The sequence below is a fragment of the Phyllobates terribilis genome, unplaced genomic scaffold, assembly GCF_046119375.1.
Source record: "Phyllobates terribilis strain yellow unplaced genomic scaffold, ASM4611937v1 Scaffold_5__5_contigs__length_657084704, whole genome shotgun sequence".
Taxonomy (NCBI): domain Eukaryota; kingdom Metazoa; phylum Chordata; class Amphibia; order Anura; family Dendrobatidae; genus Phyllobates; species Phyllobates terribilis.
In genome coordinates, this window is record NW_027362765.1 from 518,034,065 (window position 1) to 518,056,971 (window position 22,907).

General features: G+C 49.2%; 1 protein-coding gene across 1 annotated transcript in view; it reads right to left on the reverse strand.

The window, feature by feature from the left end:
• Nucleotides 1-22,907, reverse strand: part of ALOX5 (arachidonate 5-lipoxygenase) — a 128,889-nt gene that overhangs the window by 56,257 nt on the left and 49,725 nt on the right. The window contains exons 4-5 of the mRNA XM_073685699.1: nucleotides 7,316-7,438; nucleotides 5,418-5,524 (exon numbers count right to left, since the gene is read on the reverse strand). Coding sequence (XP_073541800.1) covers nucleotides 5,418-5,524; nucleotides 7,316-7,438 — 230 coding nt within the window. The remainder of the gene's footprint in view (nucleotides 1-5,417; nucleotides 5,525-7,315; nucleotides 7,439-22,907) is intronic.

Below are 22,907 nucleotides of genomic sequence, written 5' to 3' on the forward strand. Positions count from 1 at the left end.
TGATGATCCTGACCGTGTCGCATCAGCTGAGACTGAGTTAAGACGTTTGAGACAGGGATCAGGTAATGTGGAAAAATATTGTACTCATTTCCGTCGTTGGTCTACTCAAACAGGGTGGAACGATTCTGCTCTGAAAAGTCTATTTCTTGCTGGGCTCAATGAAAGGGTTAAAGACCTGCTAATTGCTTATCCTACACCTGAAGATTTGCAACAGGCTATGCAATTAGCTATACGGGTGGATAGGAGACTGCGTGCAAGGGTTAATGAGAGCAAATCCTCTGCTATGTCAGTTTCTGGTTATGAGAATGTGTGTACTAACAGTGGTGAATCGATGGAGATTGGATCGGTGGCACCTCGCTCTCAAGAAAAAGACCGTCGATTTTCTGAAGGCTTGTGTTTCTATTGCGGAAAATCTGGTCATTTGATTAAAGGCTGTGAGCTTCGTATGAAGAAAGAAAAAAAAATGGTCAGTCATGCCCGTATTGCCTGTCTAAATTCCAAGGGTGTATTTTTAGCTGCTTCCACGATTGCTCAGGAAAAATTAATGGAATTTCGGGTGTTTGTTGATTGTGGATCTACTCTGAATGTAATTGATGGGGGATTCTTGGAAAGACTCAATTTAAAACCCGAACCTTTATCATCCCCCATTGCTGTGGTTTCTGTGGATGGTTCCCCTTTGAAGAATATTACTCTCAAGGTCTGTGAATTTCCTCTCACTATTAATGGTGTTCACCATGAGAAATTGGATTTGGTAGTTTTGAATAACTTGCCTTCTCCAGTAATATTGGGATTGCCCTGGTTAAAATTTCACAATCCTGTACTGGATTGGTCTACCAATGAAATTAAATCCTGGAGCCATAAATGTTATGACAAGTGTTGTAACGGGCGTATTGCAGCTTTGGATAGGGGAGAATTGCCTGTTCCTATTCAGGATTTTTGGAGAGTTTTTTCTGAGAAGGAATCTCAGGTTTTGCCTCCCCATAGAGACTATGATTGTTCTATTGAATTTGTCCCTGGAGCGACTCTTCCTAAAAGTCGTTTATTTAACCTTACTATTCCTGAGAGGAAGGCTTTGGATGAATACATACAGACAAGTTTGGCCGCCGGTCACATTAGGCCCTCTAAGTCTCCTGTGGCGGTTGGATTTTTTTTTGTAAAAAAAAAGGACGGCGGTTTACGTCCTTGTCTGGATTTTCGTGAGATTAACAAAATTACTGTATGCAATCCTTACCCACTGCCATTGATTCCTGATCTGTTTAACCAGTTAATGGGGGCCAAGTGGTTCTCTAAAATTGACCTTAAGGGGGCATACAATCTGTTGCGCATGAAGGAGGGTGACGAATGGAAGACTGCTTTTAACACTCCTGTGGGTCATTTTGAGAATCTGGTTATGCCTTTTGGTCTTACTAATGCTCCTGCATTTTTTCAGAATCTTATTAATGACATCCTTAGACCTTTGATCGGCAAAAATGTGGTTGTGTATTTGGATGACATTTTGATTTATTCGCCGGATCTGGAGTCTCATTGGCGGAGCGTACGTGAGGTATTACAATTGTTAATGGACAATTCGCTTTTTGCTAAGCTGGAGAAATGTGAGTTCGCTGTACAGAGAATTAGTTTTTTGGGTTACATTATCTCCAGCGAAGGTTTTGAGATGGACCTGGTTAAAGTTCAAGCTGTACAGGAATGGCCTAGGCCTATTGGTTTGAAATCGATACAGAGGTTTTTAGGTTTCGCCAATTATTACAGAAAATTCATAAAAAATTTTTCTAGTATTGTCAAACCTCTGACCGATCTCACCAGGAAAGGTGCTGATGCGGTTCAGTGGTCTTCTGAGGCCATTGAAGCTTTTGTGTATCTCAAGGAGAGGTTCACCTCTGCTCCCATCCTTATGCAGCCTGATGTGACTAAGCCGTTTTTGGTTGAGGTTGATGCTTCTTCGGTGGGGGTTGGCGCAGTATTGTCTCAGGATAACGGGGATGGATTACATCCCTGTGCCTTTTTTTCAAAAAATTTTCGGAGACTGAACTGAATTACGATATTGGTAATCGGGAATTATTGGCTATTAAACTCGCATTTGAACACTGGCGCCACTTCTTGGAAGGTGCGGAATTTCCCGTTCAGGTTCTTACGGATCATAAAAATCTGATATATCTTGATGCTGCCAAGCGCCTGAATGCCCGTCAGGCTAGGTGGGCACTGTTTTTCTCGCGGTTTAATTTCTCCGTTACTTACATCCCTGGTACTAAGAATGTTAAGGCGGATGCCTTGTCTCGCAGTTTTTCTCCCATAGTCGGTGCTGAGAAAGAGGAGAACATTTTACAAGAAGGTGTTGTGATAGCTGCTTTGGACTCCGTTTTGGAAGATGAGATTCTTAAAGCACAGGAGAATGCCCCATCTAACACTCCTCATGGGAGGTTGTTTGTGCCTGGGACCTTTAGGAGAGATTTGTTTATTGAGTGTCACGAATCTCGGTTGGCAGGTCATCCCGGAATCTCTGAGACCAAGAGACTGGTGGGTCGCAGTTTTTGGTGGCCTGGATGGCAGAAGGAAGTCATTAAGTGGGTGCGTCAATGTACTATATGTGCTAGATCTAAGTCCTCACATACTCCTGCTGCGGGGTTGCTTTGTCCTTTAGAGGTTCCTAGTGCTCCTTGGACACATTTGGCTATGGACTTTATAACTGACCTTCCCCCCTCTGAGGGTTTTACTGTCATCTGGGTGGTCGTGGACCGTTTTAGCAAGATGTGTCACTTGGTTCCCTTCGTCAAACTGCCCTGCGCTAAAACTCTCGCTAAGGCCTTTGTCAAGGAAATTGTCAGACTTCATGGCGTTCCTACTGACATTGTTTCTGATAGGGGTCCTCAGTTCGTGGCTCGTTTTTGGCGTGCCTTTTGTGACAGGTTGGGAGTTCATCTGTCGTTCTCGTCCGGATATCATCCTGAATCTAATGGCCAGACAGAAAGGAAAAACCAGGATGTTGAGCAGTTCTTGCGTTGTTTTGTGGCAGACAATCAAGAGGGGTGGTCTGAGTTTCTGCCACTTGCTGAATTTGCTCTGAACAATCATACATCTTCTTCTGCTGGTTGTTCGCCTTTTTTTTGTTGTTCTGGAAGACATCCGTCGTTTGGGTCGTTCTCCAAGTTGGGATCTGCCGTGCCTGAGGAGGAGAATTTTTCCGGTGATTTGGAGAGAGTTTGGACGGATGTGCGTGGTAATCTTCAGGAGGCCAACAGAAAATCTAAAGACTACTTTGATAGGAAACGACAGGAGGTTTTGTTCGCTGTTGGTGACATGGTTTGGTTGTCCTCTAGGAATCTGCGGTTGAGGATTCCTTCTAAGAAATTGGGTCCCAAGTTTGTAGGGCCCTTTAAGGTGCTTCAGGTTGTTAACCAATCTGCTGTTAGGTTGGAGGTTCCTACCTCCTGGAGAATTAATCCGGTATTTCATGTCTCTCTGTTAAAAAAAGCTGTTGTGTCGGACGGTGACGCCTCTGCCTCTGTTCCTCCGGTGGTGGAGGACGGGGAATATGAAATTTCTCGCATCCTTAACTCTAGACGGTATAGAGGTAGTTTGCAGTATCTGGTGGCCTGGAAAGGTTTCGGACCCGAGGATAACTCTTGGGTGAGGTCAGATGATGTTTCCGCGTCCAGACTTATCAGAGCGTTTCACAGGAGATTTCCTGATAAGCCTGGTCCTAGGGGATCCGGAGGATCCTCTTAGAAGGGGGGGTACTGTTAGAACCTTGCTCTTAGGTTTTTTCCTTTGCTGGTCACATGACCTCGTTGGCCTATTTAATCCTGCTCCGCCCTTCTGGCTTTGCTGGACTTCATTGTATAACTACTTTCTAGCTAGCCTGTGCTCTGTATCTAACTCTGTTAGTTTGCTTGGTCTACGGACCTCTTTGTTCTTTATATTTTGTTTGTTTGTCTGTCTGCTACTGTTTCTGTTAGGCGGTGTCCCATTTTCCTCCCAGTCCTTAGTACTTGTAGGGATTCCTTCCCCACATCTATAGGTCTCCGTACAGACTAGCTTAGGACTTTAGCAGGTCTGATCGCAGGATCAGGTTCCCTGTTACATCGTAGGGATTCAGCTGAGTTCTATCGTAGGGACAGATCTCCTCTCTTTCCTTAGCTCTGGTAGCAGAATATAACAGTATGCAAAGCTATGTGGGGCCCATTATACTCTATGGAACGCTATGTAGGGCCATTATACTGTATGGAGGACTATGTGGGGTCCATTATTCTGCATCGAGGACTATGTGGGGCCCATTATTCTGTATGGAGGACTATGTGGGGCCCATTATACTGTATACTGTTTGGCCCGCAACTTTGTCCAAGTTTTTCATTTTGGCCCTCTGTGTGTTTGAGTTTTATATCCCTGCTCTAGTGGAACCTGTGCTAACAGCCCAGCACCATCTAGCTCCACTGGTGTTAACCACAGAATACCAGAATTGGCAAGTCCACCATTGGTGCCCCTTTCTTACACATCAGGTTCACACTGTGGAGTCATGACAGATGTGATAGTCTGGAGATACCATGGTAGACGTTATGCTGCCTGCACTATCATCCAGCATGACTGGTTTCACAGTGAATCAGTGATGATCTGGGGAGGAATATCTTTGGAGAGTCACACAAACCATCACGTGATAGCCAATGATTGCTGTTAGGTACCAGGATGAAATCCCCAGAGCCATTGTCAGACCCAACACTGTGCAGTAGACCCTGGTTCCTTCTGGTGCAATATAATTTCTAGCCTCTTATGATCAGATTGTGTAGGCAGTTTCTGGAAGATGAAGGCATTAACGTCATTGACTATCCATGACGATCCCATCTTCTGAATCCAACTGAGAATTTCTGGAACATTATTATTATATCTAAGCTGCTCAGTAGTGCCAGGTATTGTCCAGGAGCTCACTGGCAAAGTCAACCAGATCTGGTAAGAGTTTCCCCAGAACACTATTTGCCTTCTCGAGAGGATACCCAGTTATATTATGAGCTGCCATGCTTAAAATCCACTTGTGATTTTATTATTTTACTCTAAATCTCACGGTGATTTGAAGTTCAGTCTTCAATTGGTTTATGGTTTTGGTTTCCATTGTTCATTCAATTTCTCACCTAATTACACAATTTATGTCAGTAAAGATTTTCAGCTTGAATCTTTTGTTCATTGAGATCCACTGTGTGATTTTCGGAGCAGTGTAGTTGCATACCTGGCATTGTGTATACCTATGTAATTGTGATGTCATTTGTTTAGGAAATATTTCAATTCCAAATCATCACATTGTCTTTTAATCTGTAACATTGTATAACATGTTTTGTACTAAGAATTATTATTCTATCCTAAATCTAGGGAAATGTTAATCTGGTAACCTGGGAAATTAACTTTTGGAGTTAGTTGAGTCATCTGAAACTCACCTGAAATTGTATTACTAATCCTGACAAAAATACTTTCAAAGTCGGCAAAATCACTCCATGAGGACTGGAACATGTGCATAAAACTGTTCACAAAGAGGTTTTCCATTCTGTAAAATATGAAATTAAAATGATATTAATGTAGATTTGGGCATTTAATACATTCTTTGAATCTTGAAGTCATGTTATTTTTTCTAACAAACTAACAGCATAACTTCTGAAAGTAGCTGTGGTACAGATGATATCAGGGGAGAGAATGATCAGATGTGGTTTTCAGGCTTAATTTATCAACACTGAAATATCTGATTACTACAAAGCAAGTAGCATTTTTATTTGCAGTTCTAGGGCCTATACAGCCATAACTGTAGATTCATTAGTAAAATCATCCAGACAGGTTCCCTTTAAAGAAGTTTCCCTGAAAGTCATTGACATCTCACTGTTTCCTGATTTTAGCAATTAATTACTGGATTCTAACAATTATTTACACATTCCATGTATGACTAAGTCCACATGTCCAGTAATCATCTGTTTGAAGAGGATCCAGCAAGCAAAAATCTGTTTTCCATAGACTTCAATGTAAAAAAAAAAGTTGCAATCTATTTTTAGATAGACAGAAAATGTATATCTCAGTCTGATAATTTTGTCCTATTAGGAGATAAGCCACTGTACTGCCAGCTTAACCCCTCCACGAATTTGGGATTTTCCATTTTCGTGTTTTCATTTTTTTGCTACCCTTCTTCCCAGAGACATAACTTTTTTATTTTTCCATCAATATGGGGGCTTGTTTTTTTGCAGGACGAATTCTACTTTTGAATGACACCACTGATTTTACCATATAGTATATGGAAAGCGGGAAAAAAATTCCAAGACCGGTGAAATTGCAAAAAAGTGCAATTTCATGTTCACTTAATGCTAAAACTGACCAGCCATTATGATTCTCAAGGTCATTACGAGTATGCAGATACCAAACATGTATAGTTTTTTTTATTTAAGTGGTGAAAAAAAAAATACAAAGTTTGTAAAAAGAAAAAAATGCCGCCATTTTCCTAGACCTATAGGCTCTCCATTTTTTGTGATCTGGGGCTGTGTGAGGGCTTATTTTTTTGCGCGACGAGCTGACGTTTTTATTGATACCATTTTGGGGTCGATATGATGTTTTGATCGCCTGTTATTACATTTTATTGCTAAGTTGCTGCGACAAATAAAAGTAATTCTGGCATTTTGATGTTTTTCTCATTACGCTTTTTACCGATCGGACTAATTGTTTTTATATTTTGATAGATCGGGTGTATCTGAGCGCAGTGATACCAAATATGTGTATTTTTTATTGTTTTATTTTGAATGTGCCAAAAGGGATGATTTGAACTTCTATATTTTTTAATTTTTTAAATATTTTTTAAAACTTCTTTTTCTACTTTTTAATTGCTTCAACAAGGAGACTTGAAGCTGTGATCTTCCAATCTCCTGTGCTACACATAGCAGGGCTTTGGCCCTGCTATGTATAGCAGACATCATCTCCTGTGGCCGGCGTTCATGGGTGATCTACCATGACAAGCATGGGGGTCTTCTGCAGAGTCCCGGTTGTCATGCCAACCCATCAGCGCCACGTGATCATATGACAGGGGCGCCGATGGGCAGGGTTTGTGAGTTGCATCCGGTTTACCCGAGTTAAATGCCGCTGTCAGAGATTAACAGCGGCATTTAACATGTTAACAGCCATGGGTGGATCTCAATTCCATCCACAGCTGTTAGGGACATGACAGCTGATCAAACCCCTTTAGAAGTGTAGAAAAAGTTTTAAAGTTCTCATGAACTGTGATATACAATAATTCCAAACTTCATGTGTCTAGTATCTACTGCAAAGTACATGTTTATTATTTTTTTGCTTTTTTTATACTTACGCTTTTGTGTAGTTCAAGATGAAGTCAACTCCCTTTTCGCTATCAAACTGTATGTCATGGGGCAAATCACTATGACAGTGAGCATCAATACTCAGAGGGAAGCCTGGATGCCACTCTTTCCATCTGTGGAAAATAAGATCACCGATAACATTAGAACATAACTTAGGTGGTTACATCAAGTGGTGAGTTAATATGTTCATTAGTAAAATCCAAATGTTATAAAATAAAAGGTAAAAACTACGCTGATATAATCTAGCGACGTTTCAATAATGTCATGTTATCATATGATCTCCATACATGTTAGGTGTTTGGGCCTAGCTGGTTGATAGAACTCAAAGTTTCAAAATGTCACCCGATTAAAGCAAAATTACATTCAGTTTCTAAGGAATGTGTTAGGGTAAGCATTGGACAGGGGCTGACTGGCCATAGAGGCAGGGGGGCACATGCCCCCCAGGCCGGTCCCCAAGCAGTTGTTCAGGGCCGCACAGCCGTCTGCTGATTTAGAGGCGGCAGTCTGCAATGTATCTTAATGCGTACATGTGCGGGCCGGCGGCTGCAGCGCAGAGCAGACACTGCTCACCTTATGCTGACCTTCCTGGGAGCAGTGCAGGAGGTCAGACATCTCTAGATCCTGGTAAGTCTGGGCACCATGAAGTGATGGAGGCAGGAGATTTACACAGTTTGTACAGAGAGGAGGCAGCTGTGCCCTGATAACCCTTCACAAGTCCAGGGCCGCATCCTGAACTTTATGGCCGCTCTGTCGAGGATCAGGGGGATTTTATTATGCAGGTCAGGCTGTCAGTGTGCGGTCATCGGCTCAAATCTGTATGAAGGTTCATACAGCCACTGCAGCCCTGAGTATACAGACCCTGCACAGGACTGATCCTGGGCTACAGGACTCATAAATTATATATACACAGCCAGGTATTATAATGTGGGATGTCCTGTAACTGGTGCAGGATCAGTCCAGTGCATGAACCATTATACCATGTAATGTCAGTGCACAGCATAGTACATATGTGGCACCCCAGGGGTCTGGTTACCACAGTAATAGAAATATTACGTCTGAGAGAAAGTGGGAGGTTTCTCTGGTCAGGAGCCCTAAGCATGCAACACCGCCCGCCCAGACCTGGGAGGGGAGGAATCTGCCCTTATAAACTGGGTCTGGGGCGGGATTAGGACAGTCAGAGCCTGGAGAGGGAAAGTGTCAGCAAGGAGCTCTGTAGGACTAGTAGCAGAAGACCAGGGGCTGGAAGCTGAGCAGAGCTCGCCCTGGCAGAAGAAACCAAGTACCGGACACAGGAGTCCGAGGCTATGGGGACATCCAGGTCCAGCAGCAGAATCCAACCGGCAGGGGATTCCAGGTCCTCTGGCCATAGAAGCCCGGAGGCACGGTCACAAACAAGGGACCAGCACCGCCATCGTGGAGCGGAGGCTAACAGAAGGCCCCAAGTCACCGGCCATACGGGTGAGCACCACACGGTACACTCAGGGACGTGGGCTACTTCTACCTGCATACAGCAAGGTAGCCAGGAAGAGTGCAGATAGACGGGGAGGCCTACAACTTCACCTGGCCAGGGGAGCTCCTGCTTGCTCACAGACTGACCAGGCCACTACTGCTAACCAGTACTCCCGGGAGGGTCTGCTTAATAACACCAGTAAAGACCCTGAACTGCACTGCACAGACTCTGAGTTGTTCCTGCTGCGCTCGTGCACCATCACTCCCATCATCCACACCAACTGCCCTGAGGCTATACTTCTCCCGTGGGGAGTCATCCCATTCTTAGCTGCACACACAACACCGGCCTCAGCGGTCTGCCTTGCAGCGGCGGTCCCCACTGACCACAATCCACGGGTGGCGTAGTCGGACCATTATCATACTAAAAAGACTGCCACTGAATTTGACCACCCTGGGCACAGACCGGGTCATCGCCATGGAGACTACAACCCCCAGCAATCCGGCTCCGGGTATTCCCCGCACACACGTGCACGCACAACACAGGCCCAGGGGGCGCGTCAACTTTGGCATAGTCGGCAGGATTCAAACCAACCCACCACCAACGGGTATTGCGTGCCTGAAAAAGACTTTTGCACTTACCTGAGAGAAGCTTCCCGCCATCTGCAGCCGTCTTCCCGCCATCCGGAGCCGTTTCCCTCCATCTTCAGTTGGTTCCCGCCATCCGGAGTCGGTTCTCGCCATCGGACGCCATCTTCAGGACGCCGCGTGGGAAGAAGAGGAGCGTGGACATCGAAAGCGCGCGAGAACTGAAGCCCCGCCTTACGTCTTGACACTGTGCAAGGTCCTGGAAGGGAGAGAGAGCGACGCTGACGTCACAGGAGCGCGACGCAAGGTCCTCAACCCCGACGATCGACTGCGGAGCCGCGGCCTACGGAAGAGGATCATCGCAAGGTAGGCCACGGTCCACTAGGGGGGAAGGAGGATGTCGGATACAGAGGGAAGCTCCACCGTAACAGCTGCCGCCAGCGCAACCGCTGCTGCGGTCATGCCATTCACCATGCCCTATATCCCGGGGGCAACCTGGCTACCCCAGTACTCAGGGGAGTCACATACCCTAAGTGACTTTAGGGAAAGACTGGATAGCCTCTTCCAGGTATACCCCCTCACGGAAGAGCAAAAAGTGAGCATCCTGGTGGCCCAGTTAATCGGGGCAGCCCAAAGGGAGGTAAAGTCCTGGCCACCTAGGAAGAAGAGGACTGTCAGAGAAATACTAGCCCGGCTGAAAGACACATTTGATACCCGAACCTCAGCCGAAATAAAGCTCAGATTTTACAGGTGCAAACAACGGGCACACGAAAGTATAAGAGACTATGCTCTAAACCTACAAGAGGCCCTGAGAGCCATTAAGCTGGCAGACCCTGACAGCATGGGGAATGAAGACAAGCTGTTGACCGAACAATTTATTGAGGGTCTACTGTGCAATGCCCACCGAACCCAGTTGCGGGCAATGGCCTTACAGGACCCTGACCTGGACTTTGCACAGTTCAAGGACAGAGTCATCCGGGTGCTCCGAGAACCGGCACCAGGTGGCGCTGTGACCCACAGGCGCCCTGCTATCACTTATCACCAGGACGCGGCGCCCTTGTCTGCAGGGCCTGTGGGAGCTGATGTGCAGGCTTTGAACAATAACCCGGCTACAGACCTGCACCACCAGGTCCAAGAGCTGACTAAGAGCGTTGCCGCGCTAACCAGAACTGTGCAGTCTTTACAGGTCTCTTCTCCAGGAAAGATCCAGCTGGCATCCGGACCGGAGGACGTCCCGTGGCGCCGACTGAGGAGGACCCCACCGGCCAGAGGAAGACCCAGCGACCGATACAACGAGGACGGACAACCCATCTGCCGCCGCTGCAATCAACCCGGACATATGGCAAGGTACTGTCATTTAAACGGGCACAACCTGGGATAGAGGGCCAACCCCCAGGCATAAGATCATCAGGCCCATCGAACTGGCGTGATAAATACGTAGGGGGACGTCCGGTCTTGCCTGTGGTACTGGATGGCATTCCTATGAGTGCCCTACTAGACACTGGGTCACAGGTGACTACCATCCCGTACGTGCTCTTCAAGCGGTACTGGAATGACTCTGACATAACCCGCTACCCAGATGACGACCTGAGCATTATCGCCAGCAATGGTCAGCCCGTGCCACAGATAGGATTTAAAGAGGTGACCATCAAGGTCGGTAAAGTTGAACTGCCGGCACAAGGACTGATCATTGTGGACATTGACCGTCGCGAGAATCACCCAAAAATAACCCTAGGTACTAACGTAATCGAAAACTGTCTTGCAGAGGTGATTCTTATTTTGCAACAGGTTGCCAAGAACGCCAGTTCCAGCCAGCAGCGTGTCCTCCAAAAAGAGATGTGGGCACTGATGAAGCGGCGACAGGTGGAACTATCTGGTGGTGAGATTGGTAGCGTGAGAATGTGTGACCCGTTCCCTATTGCCATGCCCCCGAAAAGTGAGATGATGATTTGGTGCCGGGCAGCTATTGTTCTAAGGGGTAGAGACTACCAAGCGATGGTAGAACCCGTCTACTCGGACAGTAGGCCCACCATTTTGACAGCACGGGGGGTGGTCGATGGACGCTGGATAACCGGAACAATTCTTGTAGATAGTTGCACATAGTGCCTCTTGCGAAGATGGTCACAGAACAAAAACCTGTCTGTGGTGGCCTCCTTGTGGCCCAAAGTAGTTAGCTCGCCTTGCAGCCACGCCCAAGGCCAACGCAAGGGGTTTTCTTTGGACAGGTCCCCTACCTCTTCTCAAAAACTTCACCTTGGGTGATATGGACACCCGGTTACGGAAACGCCGTGACCACAAAATGTACTTTTTCATGTTGTCTTGTTATTGTTATACCCTGCATTTCTGTTTCTTTAAAAAATATGTTTAGTCCCGGAGTACTAAATTTTACTAGGGGGGAATGTGGCACCCCAGGGGTCTGGTTACCACAGTAATAGAAATATTACGTCTGAGAGCAAGTGGGAGGTTTCTCTGGTCAGGAGCCCTAAGCATGCAACACCGCCCGCCCAGACCTGGGAGGGGAGGAATCTGCCCTTATAAACTGGGTCTGGGGCGGGATTAGGACTGTCAGAGCCTGGAGAGGGAAAGTGTCAGCAAGGAGCTCTGTAGGACTAGTAGCAGAAGACCGGGGGCTGGAAGCTGAGCAGAGCTCGCCCTGGCAGAAGAAACCAAGTACCGGACACCGGAGTCCGAGGCTGTGGGGACATCCAGGTCCAGCAGCAGAATCCAACCGGCAGGGGATTCCAGGTCCTCTGGCCATAGAAGCCCGGAGGCACGGTCACAAGCAAGGGACCAGCACTGCCATCGTGGAGGGGAGGCTAACAGAAGGCCCCAAGTCACCGGCCATACGGGTGAGCACCACACGGTACACTCAGGGACGTGGGCTACTTCTACCCGCATACAGTAAGGTAGCCAGGAAGAGTGCAGATAGACGGGGAGGCCTTCAACTCCACCTGGCCAGGGGAGCTCCTGCTTGCTCACAGACTGACCAGGCCTCTACTGCTAACCAGTACTCCCGGGAGGGTCTGCTTAATAACACCAGTAAAGACCCTGAACTGCGCTGCACAGACTCTGAGTTGTTCCTGCTGCGCTCGTGCACCATCACTCCCATCATCCACACCAACTGCCCTGAGGCTATACTTCTCCCGTGGGGAGTCATCCCATTCTTAGCTGCACACACAACACCGGCCTCAGCGGTCTGCCTTGCAGCGGCGGTCCCCACTGACCGCAATCCACGGGTGGCGTAGTCGGACCATTATCATACTAAAAAGACTGCCACTGAATTTGACCACCCTGGGCACGGACCGGGTCATCGCCATGGAGACTACAACCCCCAGCGATCCGGCTCCGGGTATTCCCCGCACACACGTGCACGCACAACACAGGCCCAGGGGGCGCGTCACATATAGTGCTGGAATATGAGATACTGTGACAACAGACATCAGATGTATACTCCCATATATATGACTATATATTATAACATCTGATGTCGGTATCACTGTGTATCATATACCAGTCACATATTATCCTGTGTACTGGATGTGTACAAACATCTAATCTTATTTACAGGATAATATGTGACTGGTGTAATATCTGATGCCTGTAGTAATACTGTAGTATAAAACTGTCACATCCTATACATGACATTGGATTTCTTTAGTCACAGTATATCATACACCAGTCACATATTCTCCTATATACTGGATGTATATACTATGTACAGACACCCAATGTTATATACAGGATAATATGCAGCTGGTGTAATGTCTGATGTCTAATAATAATCTTTAATTTTATATATCTCTATCATATTCCGCAGCGCTTTACATACATTATCATCACTGTCCCCAATGGGGCTCACAATCTAGATTCCCTATCAGTATGTCTTTGGAGTCATACTATAATATATACTGACATGTATCCTATATACTGTATGTGGTATACTATGTGCACAGACATCAGGTGCATATACAGGATAATATGTCCACTACTTTTACATTGATGTCTTATCCATAGGATAGGACATCAATGTATGATTGGCCGGGGTACCGCACGTGACACTCCTGCCGATCAGTTGTTACCGGTGTCGGCAGTCGCCGGCCGGAAGTACTTACCTGCGATGCTTGGACTTCATGTTGTAGTGACCAGCGCTTATTACTGCACATCGGATGTGCAGTTACAAGCGGCGGCCACTATAGATGGACGGCCAAGCTCCGCAGGTAAGGACTTCCGGCCGGCGGCCGGCGACACTGGTAACAACTGATCGGCAGGGGTGCCCTATCATATGGATATCAATGTAAAAGTAGTGGACAACTTCTTTAATGCATAGGACAGAAAAAATCTGAGACTATTAAGTCAATTAATGAAAAGTTTTAAATTATAATAGATCTCTTCTTAAACTGTCAATTAATAGTCTCAGATATTTTCTTTCCTATACTTACATTTCACCAACTTTACACTGAGTACATGTATTATTTTAATACATTTTAGAAATGTAGAAAAGCGCAGTGTACCATGCTTTACTACACTTAATATAAACCATATACCCTGCTTAAAGGAAATCTGCCACCCCCAAACACAATTTAAGCTACTTATACATTCCTACGGAGTACATAGTTCCTATAAAACCTGCTGCATAGATTTCACTTTTTTTAGTGAAAAAGATTTTTTTTAAATGTAAATGAGGGCTCCTCGGTGCACCCTTGGCATGGCCAAGGGCTCAGTGCACTATTGACCCCCTCAATCACCTTGCTGCGCACCTCTTCTTGGCTCGATTTGACGCGCCCCCTGGGCCGTGTGTGTGTGGGGATACCCGGAACCGGACTCGTTGCGGATGCTGGGGGTTGTAGTCCTTGCGTGGCGGGGACCCGGTCCCGTGGCTCAGGGTGGTCAACCCAAATGGCAGTCTATTTATAGGGTTTTGTGATATTAAATGTCCGACTATGCCACCCGTGGATTGCGGTCAGAGTGAACCGCTGCTGCAGGGCAGACCGCTGAGGTTGGTGTTGTGGGTGCAGCAGAGGATAGTATAACTCCCCACGGGAGGAGTATAGCCTCAGGGCAGTAAATAGGGATGTTGGTGGTGATGGTGCGCGGGAGCAGCAGTAACCACACGGAGTCTGTCATGCAATTCAGGGTCTTTACTGTTGGTGGTATTAAGGGACCCGTCCGGAATACAAGTTAGCAATGGAGGCCTGGTCAGTCTGAGAGCAACTGGGAAATCCCGCTGGTCAGGGGGAGTTTGTAGGCCTACCGTGCTGACTTCACTCTTTCTTGGCTATCCTGCTGTAGTGTAGTGGTAGCCCACGTCTCTGAGTGTACCGTGCTGTCCTCACCCGTATGACTGGCGACTCGGGCCTTCCGTGCTTCTCACCCCTCCAGGGCAGTAGTGGTCCCTCTGCATGGTGGTTTTCTGCTGCTGGGCTTATAACCCTCACAGCCTCTGACTCCAGTGTCCGACTTAGTAAGTCTCTGGTCAGGATGAACTGTGCTAGTTCCCCTCCTGACCTCGTGTTCCTCCTTTGCCTACAGGGACTCCTCAGCCTGCTGCTGACCTGTCCCTATCTGCGAATTGTCTGGAACTTCTCTCTGGCTGGTCTCTCTAACCCCGCCCCAGATCCAGTTTATAAGGGCAGGTTTCTCCCCTCCCTGGACTGAGGCAGGAGGTGCTGCATGCTAATTGTCCCCAACTAGGGAACCTCCCACCTGCTCTCAGACATGACATGGGGTGCCACAGATTAACAAAGCTCACTTGCCCAGAGCGAGCGCTGTCTGAATTTAATCTCTGGCCCTGTACACACATCCCTCTCTCCTCTCTTCATCAACCACCCGCTACTTTGTGATTGTTGAGTTCAGTGAATGGGAACTGCAGATGGAAGAGGGGGATGAAAGCACACCCTCATTGACATGGTGTGTGCAGAAGCTGGGGTCATGCAGTGTCAATGCAGACATGGAGGGAAAAGGATTCAACTCAGGCAGCACTCGCTCTGGGCAGACGTGTGCTGTCAATCAATGTAAGGGGAGGTATGAAACATGCTGATCGAGAGGGCGGAACGGTGTGTGAGCCCTTGGCCACTCCAACAGTACACTGAGGAGGTATGAGACATACTGATCGAGGGGGCGGAATGATGTGTGAGCCCTTGGCCACGCCAACAGTACACTGAGGAGGTATGAGACATACTGATGGAGGAGGCGGAACGGTGTGTGAGCCCTTGGCCACGCTGACAGTACACTGAGGAGGTATGAGACATACTGATCGAGGGGGCGGAATGGTGTGTGAGCCATTGGCCGCGTTGACAGTACACTGAGGAGGTATGAGACATACTGATCGAGGGGGCGGAACAGTGTGTGAGCCCTTGGCCACGCTGACAGTACACTGAGGAGGTATGAGACATAATGATCGAGGGGGCGGAACGGTGTGTGAGCCCTTGGCCACGCTGACAGTACACTGAGGAGGTGTGAGACATACTGATCGAGGGGGCGGAAAAGTGTGTGAGCCCTTGGCTGCGCTGACAGTACTCTGAGGAGGTATGAAACATACTGATCGAGGGGGCGGAACGGTGTGTGAGCCCTTGGCCACGCTGACAGTACACTGAGGAGGTGTGAGACATACTGATCGAGGGGGCGGAAAAGTGTGTGAGCCCTTGGCCGCGCTGACATTACTCTGAGGAGGTATGAAACATACTGATCGAGGGGGCGGAACGGTGTGTGAGCCCTTGGCCACACCAACAGTACACTGAGGAGGCCTCATTTGCATATGAAATAAAAAAAGAAGAGAAATCTACACTACAGGGCTGATTTTCTTTATATGGGACTACGTCCTTCTATGGCTGTTTAAATAGTTTAAATTGAGTTTTGAGGATGACAGACCTTCTTTAGTTATAGTCCATTTACAATGGCCAACTAAGAATGAGGGTTCCTAGGAACATAGCAAACCTGTCAAACCTGTCAGTTTTATACCTTATAAACCCTGCCCATCACCTATGAATGCATGTAAGCAGGTTTCCTACAACCCCTTTGTACCCTCCAAGGTGCCTCTGCAGAAAAATGTTTTTATTCATGTCCCGCTCTCTTAGGCTATGTTCACACTAGGTGTTTTTTCAGCGTTTTTTTCTGCAGCACAAACCTAATCTCTTGCCAGGAAGGTTTGTTCAGGATTTGGCTTGTTTTTTTGCTGCGTTTTTTCACTGTTCTTTTGTCTCCTTATGGATGTACATAAAGCTCAGTGAAAAAAAAAATCTCATTCTATTTCATCAGGGTTTGGCACAAAAAAAACGCTGCAAAACCAGATACCTGCATTTTTGGTGCGTTTTTACAGTATTTTTTAATCACCCATTACTTCACTTCACCAATGGGTGAAAAACGCAAAATGCTGAAAAAACGCTGAAAGAAGTGACATGCTCTATTGTGCAAAAAAACATTCAAAGCACAAAATACTGGTGAAACAAAAACCAAGGTGTGTGCATGAGATTTCTGGAATGTCATAGACTTTGCTGGTACTGTAAAACGCAGCACAAAATTTACATAAAAAAAGCATTAAAAAAATGCAATGTGTGAATGTGACACCCCAGGGGTCTGGTTGCCACAGTGATAGAGATATTACGTCTGAGAGCAGGTGGGAGGTCTCTTGGTCAGGGATCCTATGCATGCCACACCTCCTGCCCAGTCCTGGGAGGGGAAGAACTTCCCCTATATAAACCTAGGGCTGAGGCAGGGTTAGTGAGTAGAGAAGAAGTAGAGACAGAGAAGCAGATATAGGAAAAGAACATCAGGAGCTCTGTGGGAACAGTGCTACAAGGAGTCAGGGGCTGGCAGCTGCAGAGCTCGCCCTGACTGAGAAGTATCACCGGACCCGGAGTCCGAGGCTGTGGGGACTAATCTCTACCCAGCAGCAGAAACCGACCGGCAGGGGATTGCAGGTCCTACTTTTACCCGCCTCTAGCAAGGTAGCCAGAAGAGTACAGTTAGTTGGGAAGGCCTACAACTCCGCCTGGCCAGGGGAGATCCCATCTGCTCAAGGACTGACCAGGCCCCGATTGCTAGCAAGTACTCCGGGAGGGTCTATCTTTGTCACCAGTAAAGACCCTGAACTACACCGCATCGTCTCTGAGTGGTTCCTGCTACCCCCATCATCCACGTCGGCTGCCCTGAGGCCATACCCCTCCCGTTGGGGGTTATACCATCCACGCTGCACCATCCTTCCACCGGCCTCAGCGGTCTGCCCTGCAGCGGCAGCTCCATAGCTGCATTCAACGGGTGGCGTAGTCATCTACCATCTACTGCTAATAGACTGCCACTTAGTCTGACTCCCTGGGCACGGACCGGGTCACCGCCACGAGACTACTACCCCCATCTGATCCGGCTCTGGGTAGGCTCCCGCGTGCGCAACGCTGCGCGACTCAGGCCCAGGGGCGCATCAACTTTTGGCGTAGTCGGCAGGATTTCGTGCCCGCAACCACCGGGTACTGCGTGCCTGAAAAAGAGACTTTTAAAACTTACCATCCGTGAAGTTTTCCTGCCATCCGGCGCCATCTTCAGCCTTCTTCCCGCCATCCGTGAGGTTTTCCCGCCATCCGGCGCCATCTTCAGCCTTCTTCCCGCCATCCGTGGAGTTTTCCCGCCGTTGGCCGCCATCTTGAAGACGCTGCGCGGGAAGAAGAGGGGCGTGGACTCCGAAAGCGCGCGAGAACTGAAGCCCCGCCTCACGTCCGGACGTTGCGTAAGGTCCTGGAAGGAGCCCAGCAGACGCCGACGTCACAGGAGCGCGACGGAAGGTCCTCAACCCTGACGATCCACTGCGGAGCCGCGGCCTACGGAAGAGGATCATCGCAAGGTAGGCCACGGTCCACTAGGGGGGAGAAGGATGTCGGATACGGAGGAGAGCTTCACCGCTTCAACCCCCGCCAGCGCCACCGCTGTTGCGGTCATGCCTTTCACCATGCCCTATATCCCGGGGGCAGCCTGGCTACCCCAGTACTCAGGGGAGTCCCATACCCTGCATGACTTTAGAGAAAAGCTGGATAGCCTCTTCCAGGTGTACCCCCTCACAGAGGAGCAAAAAGTGAGCATCCTGGTGGCCCAACTAACCGGGGCAGCCCAAAGGGAGGTAAAGTCCTGGCCACCTGGGGGGAGGACTGTCGCGGGGATACTAACCCGGCTGAGGGACACCTTTGATACCCGCACCTCAGCCAAGATCAAGCTTAGATTCTACGGGTGCAAACAGCGGGCACATGAGAGTATAAGGGACTATGCCCTGAACCTACAAGAGGCCCTGAGAGCCATTAAGCAGACCGACCCTGACGGCGTGGGAGACGAGGACAGGCTGTTGACTGAACAATTTATAGAGGGTTTAATTGCAATGCCCACCGAACCCAGTTGCGGGCAATGGCCTTACAGGACCCTCATCTGGGATTTGCACAGTTCAAGGACAGAGCCATCCGGGTGCTTCGAGAACCGGCACCCGGTGGCGTTGTGACCCACAGACGCCCCACTACCACTTACCACCAGGAGGCGGCGCCCTTGTCGGCAGGGCCTGTGGGAGCTGATGCGCAGGCTTTGAACAATGACCCGGCTCCAGACCTGCACCATCAGGTCCAAGAGCTAGCTAAAAGCGTTGCTGCGCTAACCCGAACTGTGCAGTCTTTACAGGTTTCCACTCCAGGGAAGATCCAGCTGGCATCCGGACCGGAGGACATCCCGTGGCGTCGACCAAGGAGGACCCCACCGGCCAGAGGAAGACCCAGCGACCGATACAACGAGGACGGACGACCCATCTGCCGCCGCTGCAATCAACCCGGACATATGGCAAGGTACTGTCCTTTAAACTGGCACAACCTGGGGTAGAGGGCCAACCCCCAGGAAAAAGATCACCAGGCCCATCGAACTGGCGCGACAAATATGTGGGAGGACGTCCAGTCTTACCCGTGGTACTGGATGGCATTCCTATGAGTGCCCTGCTGGACACCAGGTCACAGGTCACCACCATCCCGTACGTGCTCTTCAAGCAGTACTGGAATGACTCGGATATCACCCGCTACCCTGACGACGACTTGAGTATCATCGCCAGCAATGGTCAGCCCGTGCCACAGATTGGATTTAAAGAGGTGACCATTAAAATCGGTAGAGTCGAATTGGCGGCACAGGGACTGATCATTGTAGACATTGACAAACACGAGAGTCACCCAAAGATAACTCTAGGAACTAATGTAATTGAAAATTGTCTTGCAGAGGTGATTTTCCTTTTACAGCAGGTTGCCAAGAACGCCAGCTCCGGCCAGCAGCGAGTGCTCCAGAAAGAGATCCGGGCACTGATGCGACGGCAACAGCTAGAACTCTCCGGTGGTGAGATTGGTAGCGTGCGAATGTGTGACCCTTTCCCTATTGCCATGCCCCCAAAAAGTGAAATGATGATTTGGTGCCGGGCAGCTATTGGTCTGAGAGGTAGAGATTACCAGGCAATGGTAGAACCAGTTTACTCAGATAGTAGGCCCACCATTTTGACAGCACGGGGGGTGGTCAATGTACGCCATGGGAGGGTGCCCGTTCGCATAATAAATATCGGGAAGAGGGAAGTGTACCTGCCCCGGTATGCCACGCTAGCCAAATTGTATACCATCAATCAAGATTCCATACAGTCCGTAGAACCCTTGCCTCCATCTTCCCCGGAGGAAGGTAATGGCTCTAAGAAAACGATGGAGGACTGGTGTCAGCAACTACATTTGGATACTGACTCCACTCCCTCACACCAGAAACAGGGAGTCTATCGGGTGGTTCAAGAGTACGAGAGAGTGTTTAGTAAACACCCGTTAGACTTCGGGCGAGTCAAGGGGGTAGAACACCACATCCCCACGGGAGACCATCCTCCCATAAAAGAGAGGTATCGACCCGTACCCCCTGCACACTACCAACACGCCAAGGGGATGCTTAGAGACATGAAGGAGGCTGGGGTGATCAGGGATAGCTGTAGCCCCTGGGCAGCTCCACTAGTCTTAGTCAAAAAGAAAGACAACACCATGAGGATGTGTGTAGATTACCGGAAAATCAACCGTATCACACACAAGGATGCGTACCCCTTACCAAGGATAGAGGAGTCTTTGGCTGCTTTAAGATCTGCTAACTTCTTCTCTACCTTGGATCTCACTAGTGGGTACTGGCAGGTTCCTGTAGCAGAGGCGGACCGGGAGAAGACCGCATTCACCACCCCGATGGGACTTAGCGAGTTTACCTGCATGCCGTTCGGACTCTGCAACGCACCAGGAACCTTCCAACGATTAATGGAGTGCTGTCTGGGCCACAGAAACTTCGAGACGGTCTTGTTGTACCTGGACGATGTCATCGTATATTCCAAGACGTATGAGGACCACCTGAAACACCTGGCGGAAGTGTTCGAAGCTCTGGCAAGCTACGGCCTAAAGGTGAAACCCTCCAAGTGCCACCTCCTGAAACCAAAGGTGCAGTACCTGGGACACGTGGTGAGCGCTGACGGAGTGGCTCCCGACCCTGATAAGATCACTGCAATTAAGGAATGGCCAAGTCCCTCCAGTGTAAAAGAAGTGCGGCAGTTCCTCGGGTTGGTAGGCTATTACCGCAGATTCATCCCCGGTTTCACCAAAAAGGCAGCTCCTATGCAGGACCTCCTGATAGGCCAGTCCCGGAAGGCCAAGAACCAGAAGCCACCCTTCAGATGGGAGAAGTTAGAAGAAGAGTCCTTCCGCCAGCTGAAGATGGCCCTCACGGGGGATGAAATCCTGGCGTACCCTGATTACAGCCAGCCCTTTATCCTCTACACCGACGCAAGTAACATCGGGCTAGGAGCCGTGCTGTCCCAGATCCAGCAGGGGAAAGAACGAGTAATCGCTTACGCCAGCCGAAAACTGCGACCCACCGAGAGAAACCCTGAGAATTACAGCTCATTTAAGCTAGAGTTCCTGGCAGTGGTGTGGGCAGTCACCGAACGCTTTAAGCACTACCTCGCTTCTTCCCGGTTCATCGTGTACACGGATAACAACCCGTTGACACACCTGGATACGGCAAGAATCGGTGCCCTAGAGCAGAGATGGATGGCCCGTCTGTCCAACTACGAGTTCACAATCAAATACCGGGCAGGACGCTCCAATACCAACGCGGACGCCCTGTCCAGGATGCCAAACCTACCGGACGTAGGAGAAGATCCAGAGGGACTGGAAGAAGTTGAACTCCCCGCGTTCCACCGTCATGGGACTATCCAGTATTCCCATCGGGTAAAGAGTAAGCAAGCCGCTACGTTTAACCCCTTGCCTCACTACAACTGGGAGGAAACGCAAGACAGTGACCCTGCCGTCCAACTGGTGAAGGAGATGCTGACTCGGCCAGAGGCTCGCCTTGACCCAGACACTCCGGAGGAAGCCAAGCAACTATGGGCTGAGAAGAGTCGACTGTTCCTTTACAAGGGGAAGTTGTGCCGCAGAATGGTTAACTCCCGGACGCATGAACTAATCTGGCAAGTAGTGGTGCCACGAAGAGACGCAGCCATGGTGATGGAGGCATACCACGACGGGGCTGGACACTTCGGATGGAAGAAGCTGGAGTTCCTGCTGCGCGAGCGGTTTCACTGGGTAGGCATGAGGGGAACCATCGAGAGGTGGTGCAGAGACTGTGGCCCGTGCAACCTAAGAAGGAAGGACCGTGCCAGCCAGAAGACTCCCCTGCAGTCCATCGTCACCCGGCAGCCGTTGGAACTGGTAGCCTTGGATCATGTAAAACTGACCCCAAGCAGAAGTGGCTACGTCTACGCACTAACCATCGTGGATCACTACTCCCGGTTCTTGGTTGTCGTCCCCGTCAAGGACTTAACAGCTCGAACAGCAGCTAGAGCCTTCCAGCAGCATTTCTGCCGTCCACACGGGTACCCGGACCAAGTGTTGACAGACCAGGGACCTGCCTTTGAAGCGGAGGTCTTCCAAGAATTCTGCACTCTGTATGGCTGCCGGAAGATAAGGACAACACCCTATCATCCGCAAACTAATGGACTTTGTGAGAAAATGAACCAGGTGGTAATGGATCTTCTGAAAACGTTGCCCCTGGAAGAACGCAGTCTGTGGCCTGAGAAGCTGCCCGATCTGGTGGACCTATACAACCACATCCCGGTAGGTCCCACCAACTGTACCCCGGCTTACCTAATGAGGGCGAGACCTGGTAAGTTACCTGTTGACCTGGAAATGGGAGTCCTGACACCCGAGGACACTTCACCAGAAGCAGACTGGGACACAGAGAGGCAGCAGCAGTACCGGAGAGTACAGGAGAGTGTGGAGCGAAGTCTCTGTCAGGCTAGGGAAAGACAAGAGAAAACTTACAACCAGTATGCTCCCGCTGTTCCCCTGGTACCCGGAGAGCAGGTCTTGAAGAGAAAAAGACGGCTCCACAAGTTGGACGACCAGTGGGAGAAGGACCCGTACACCGTACTGCCCTCAAGCCACGACAACCCAAAGGTCTGTACCATCAGTAAAGACGGAGGGGAAACCACGACCATTGTATCCCGGGATCACCTGAAGAAGTGTCCCGAACAGCTACGGA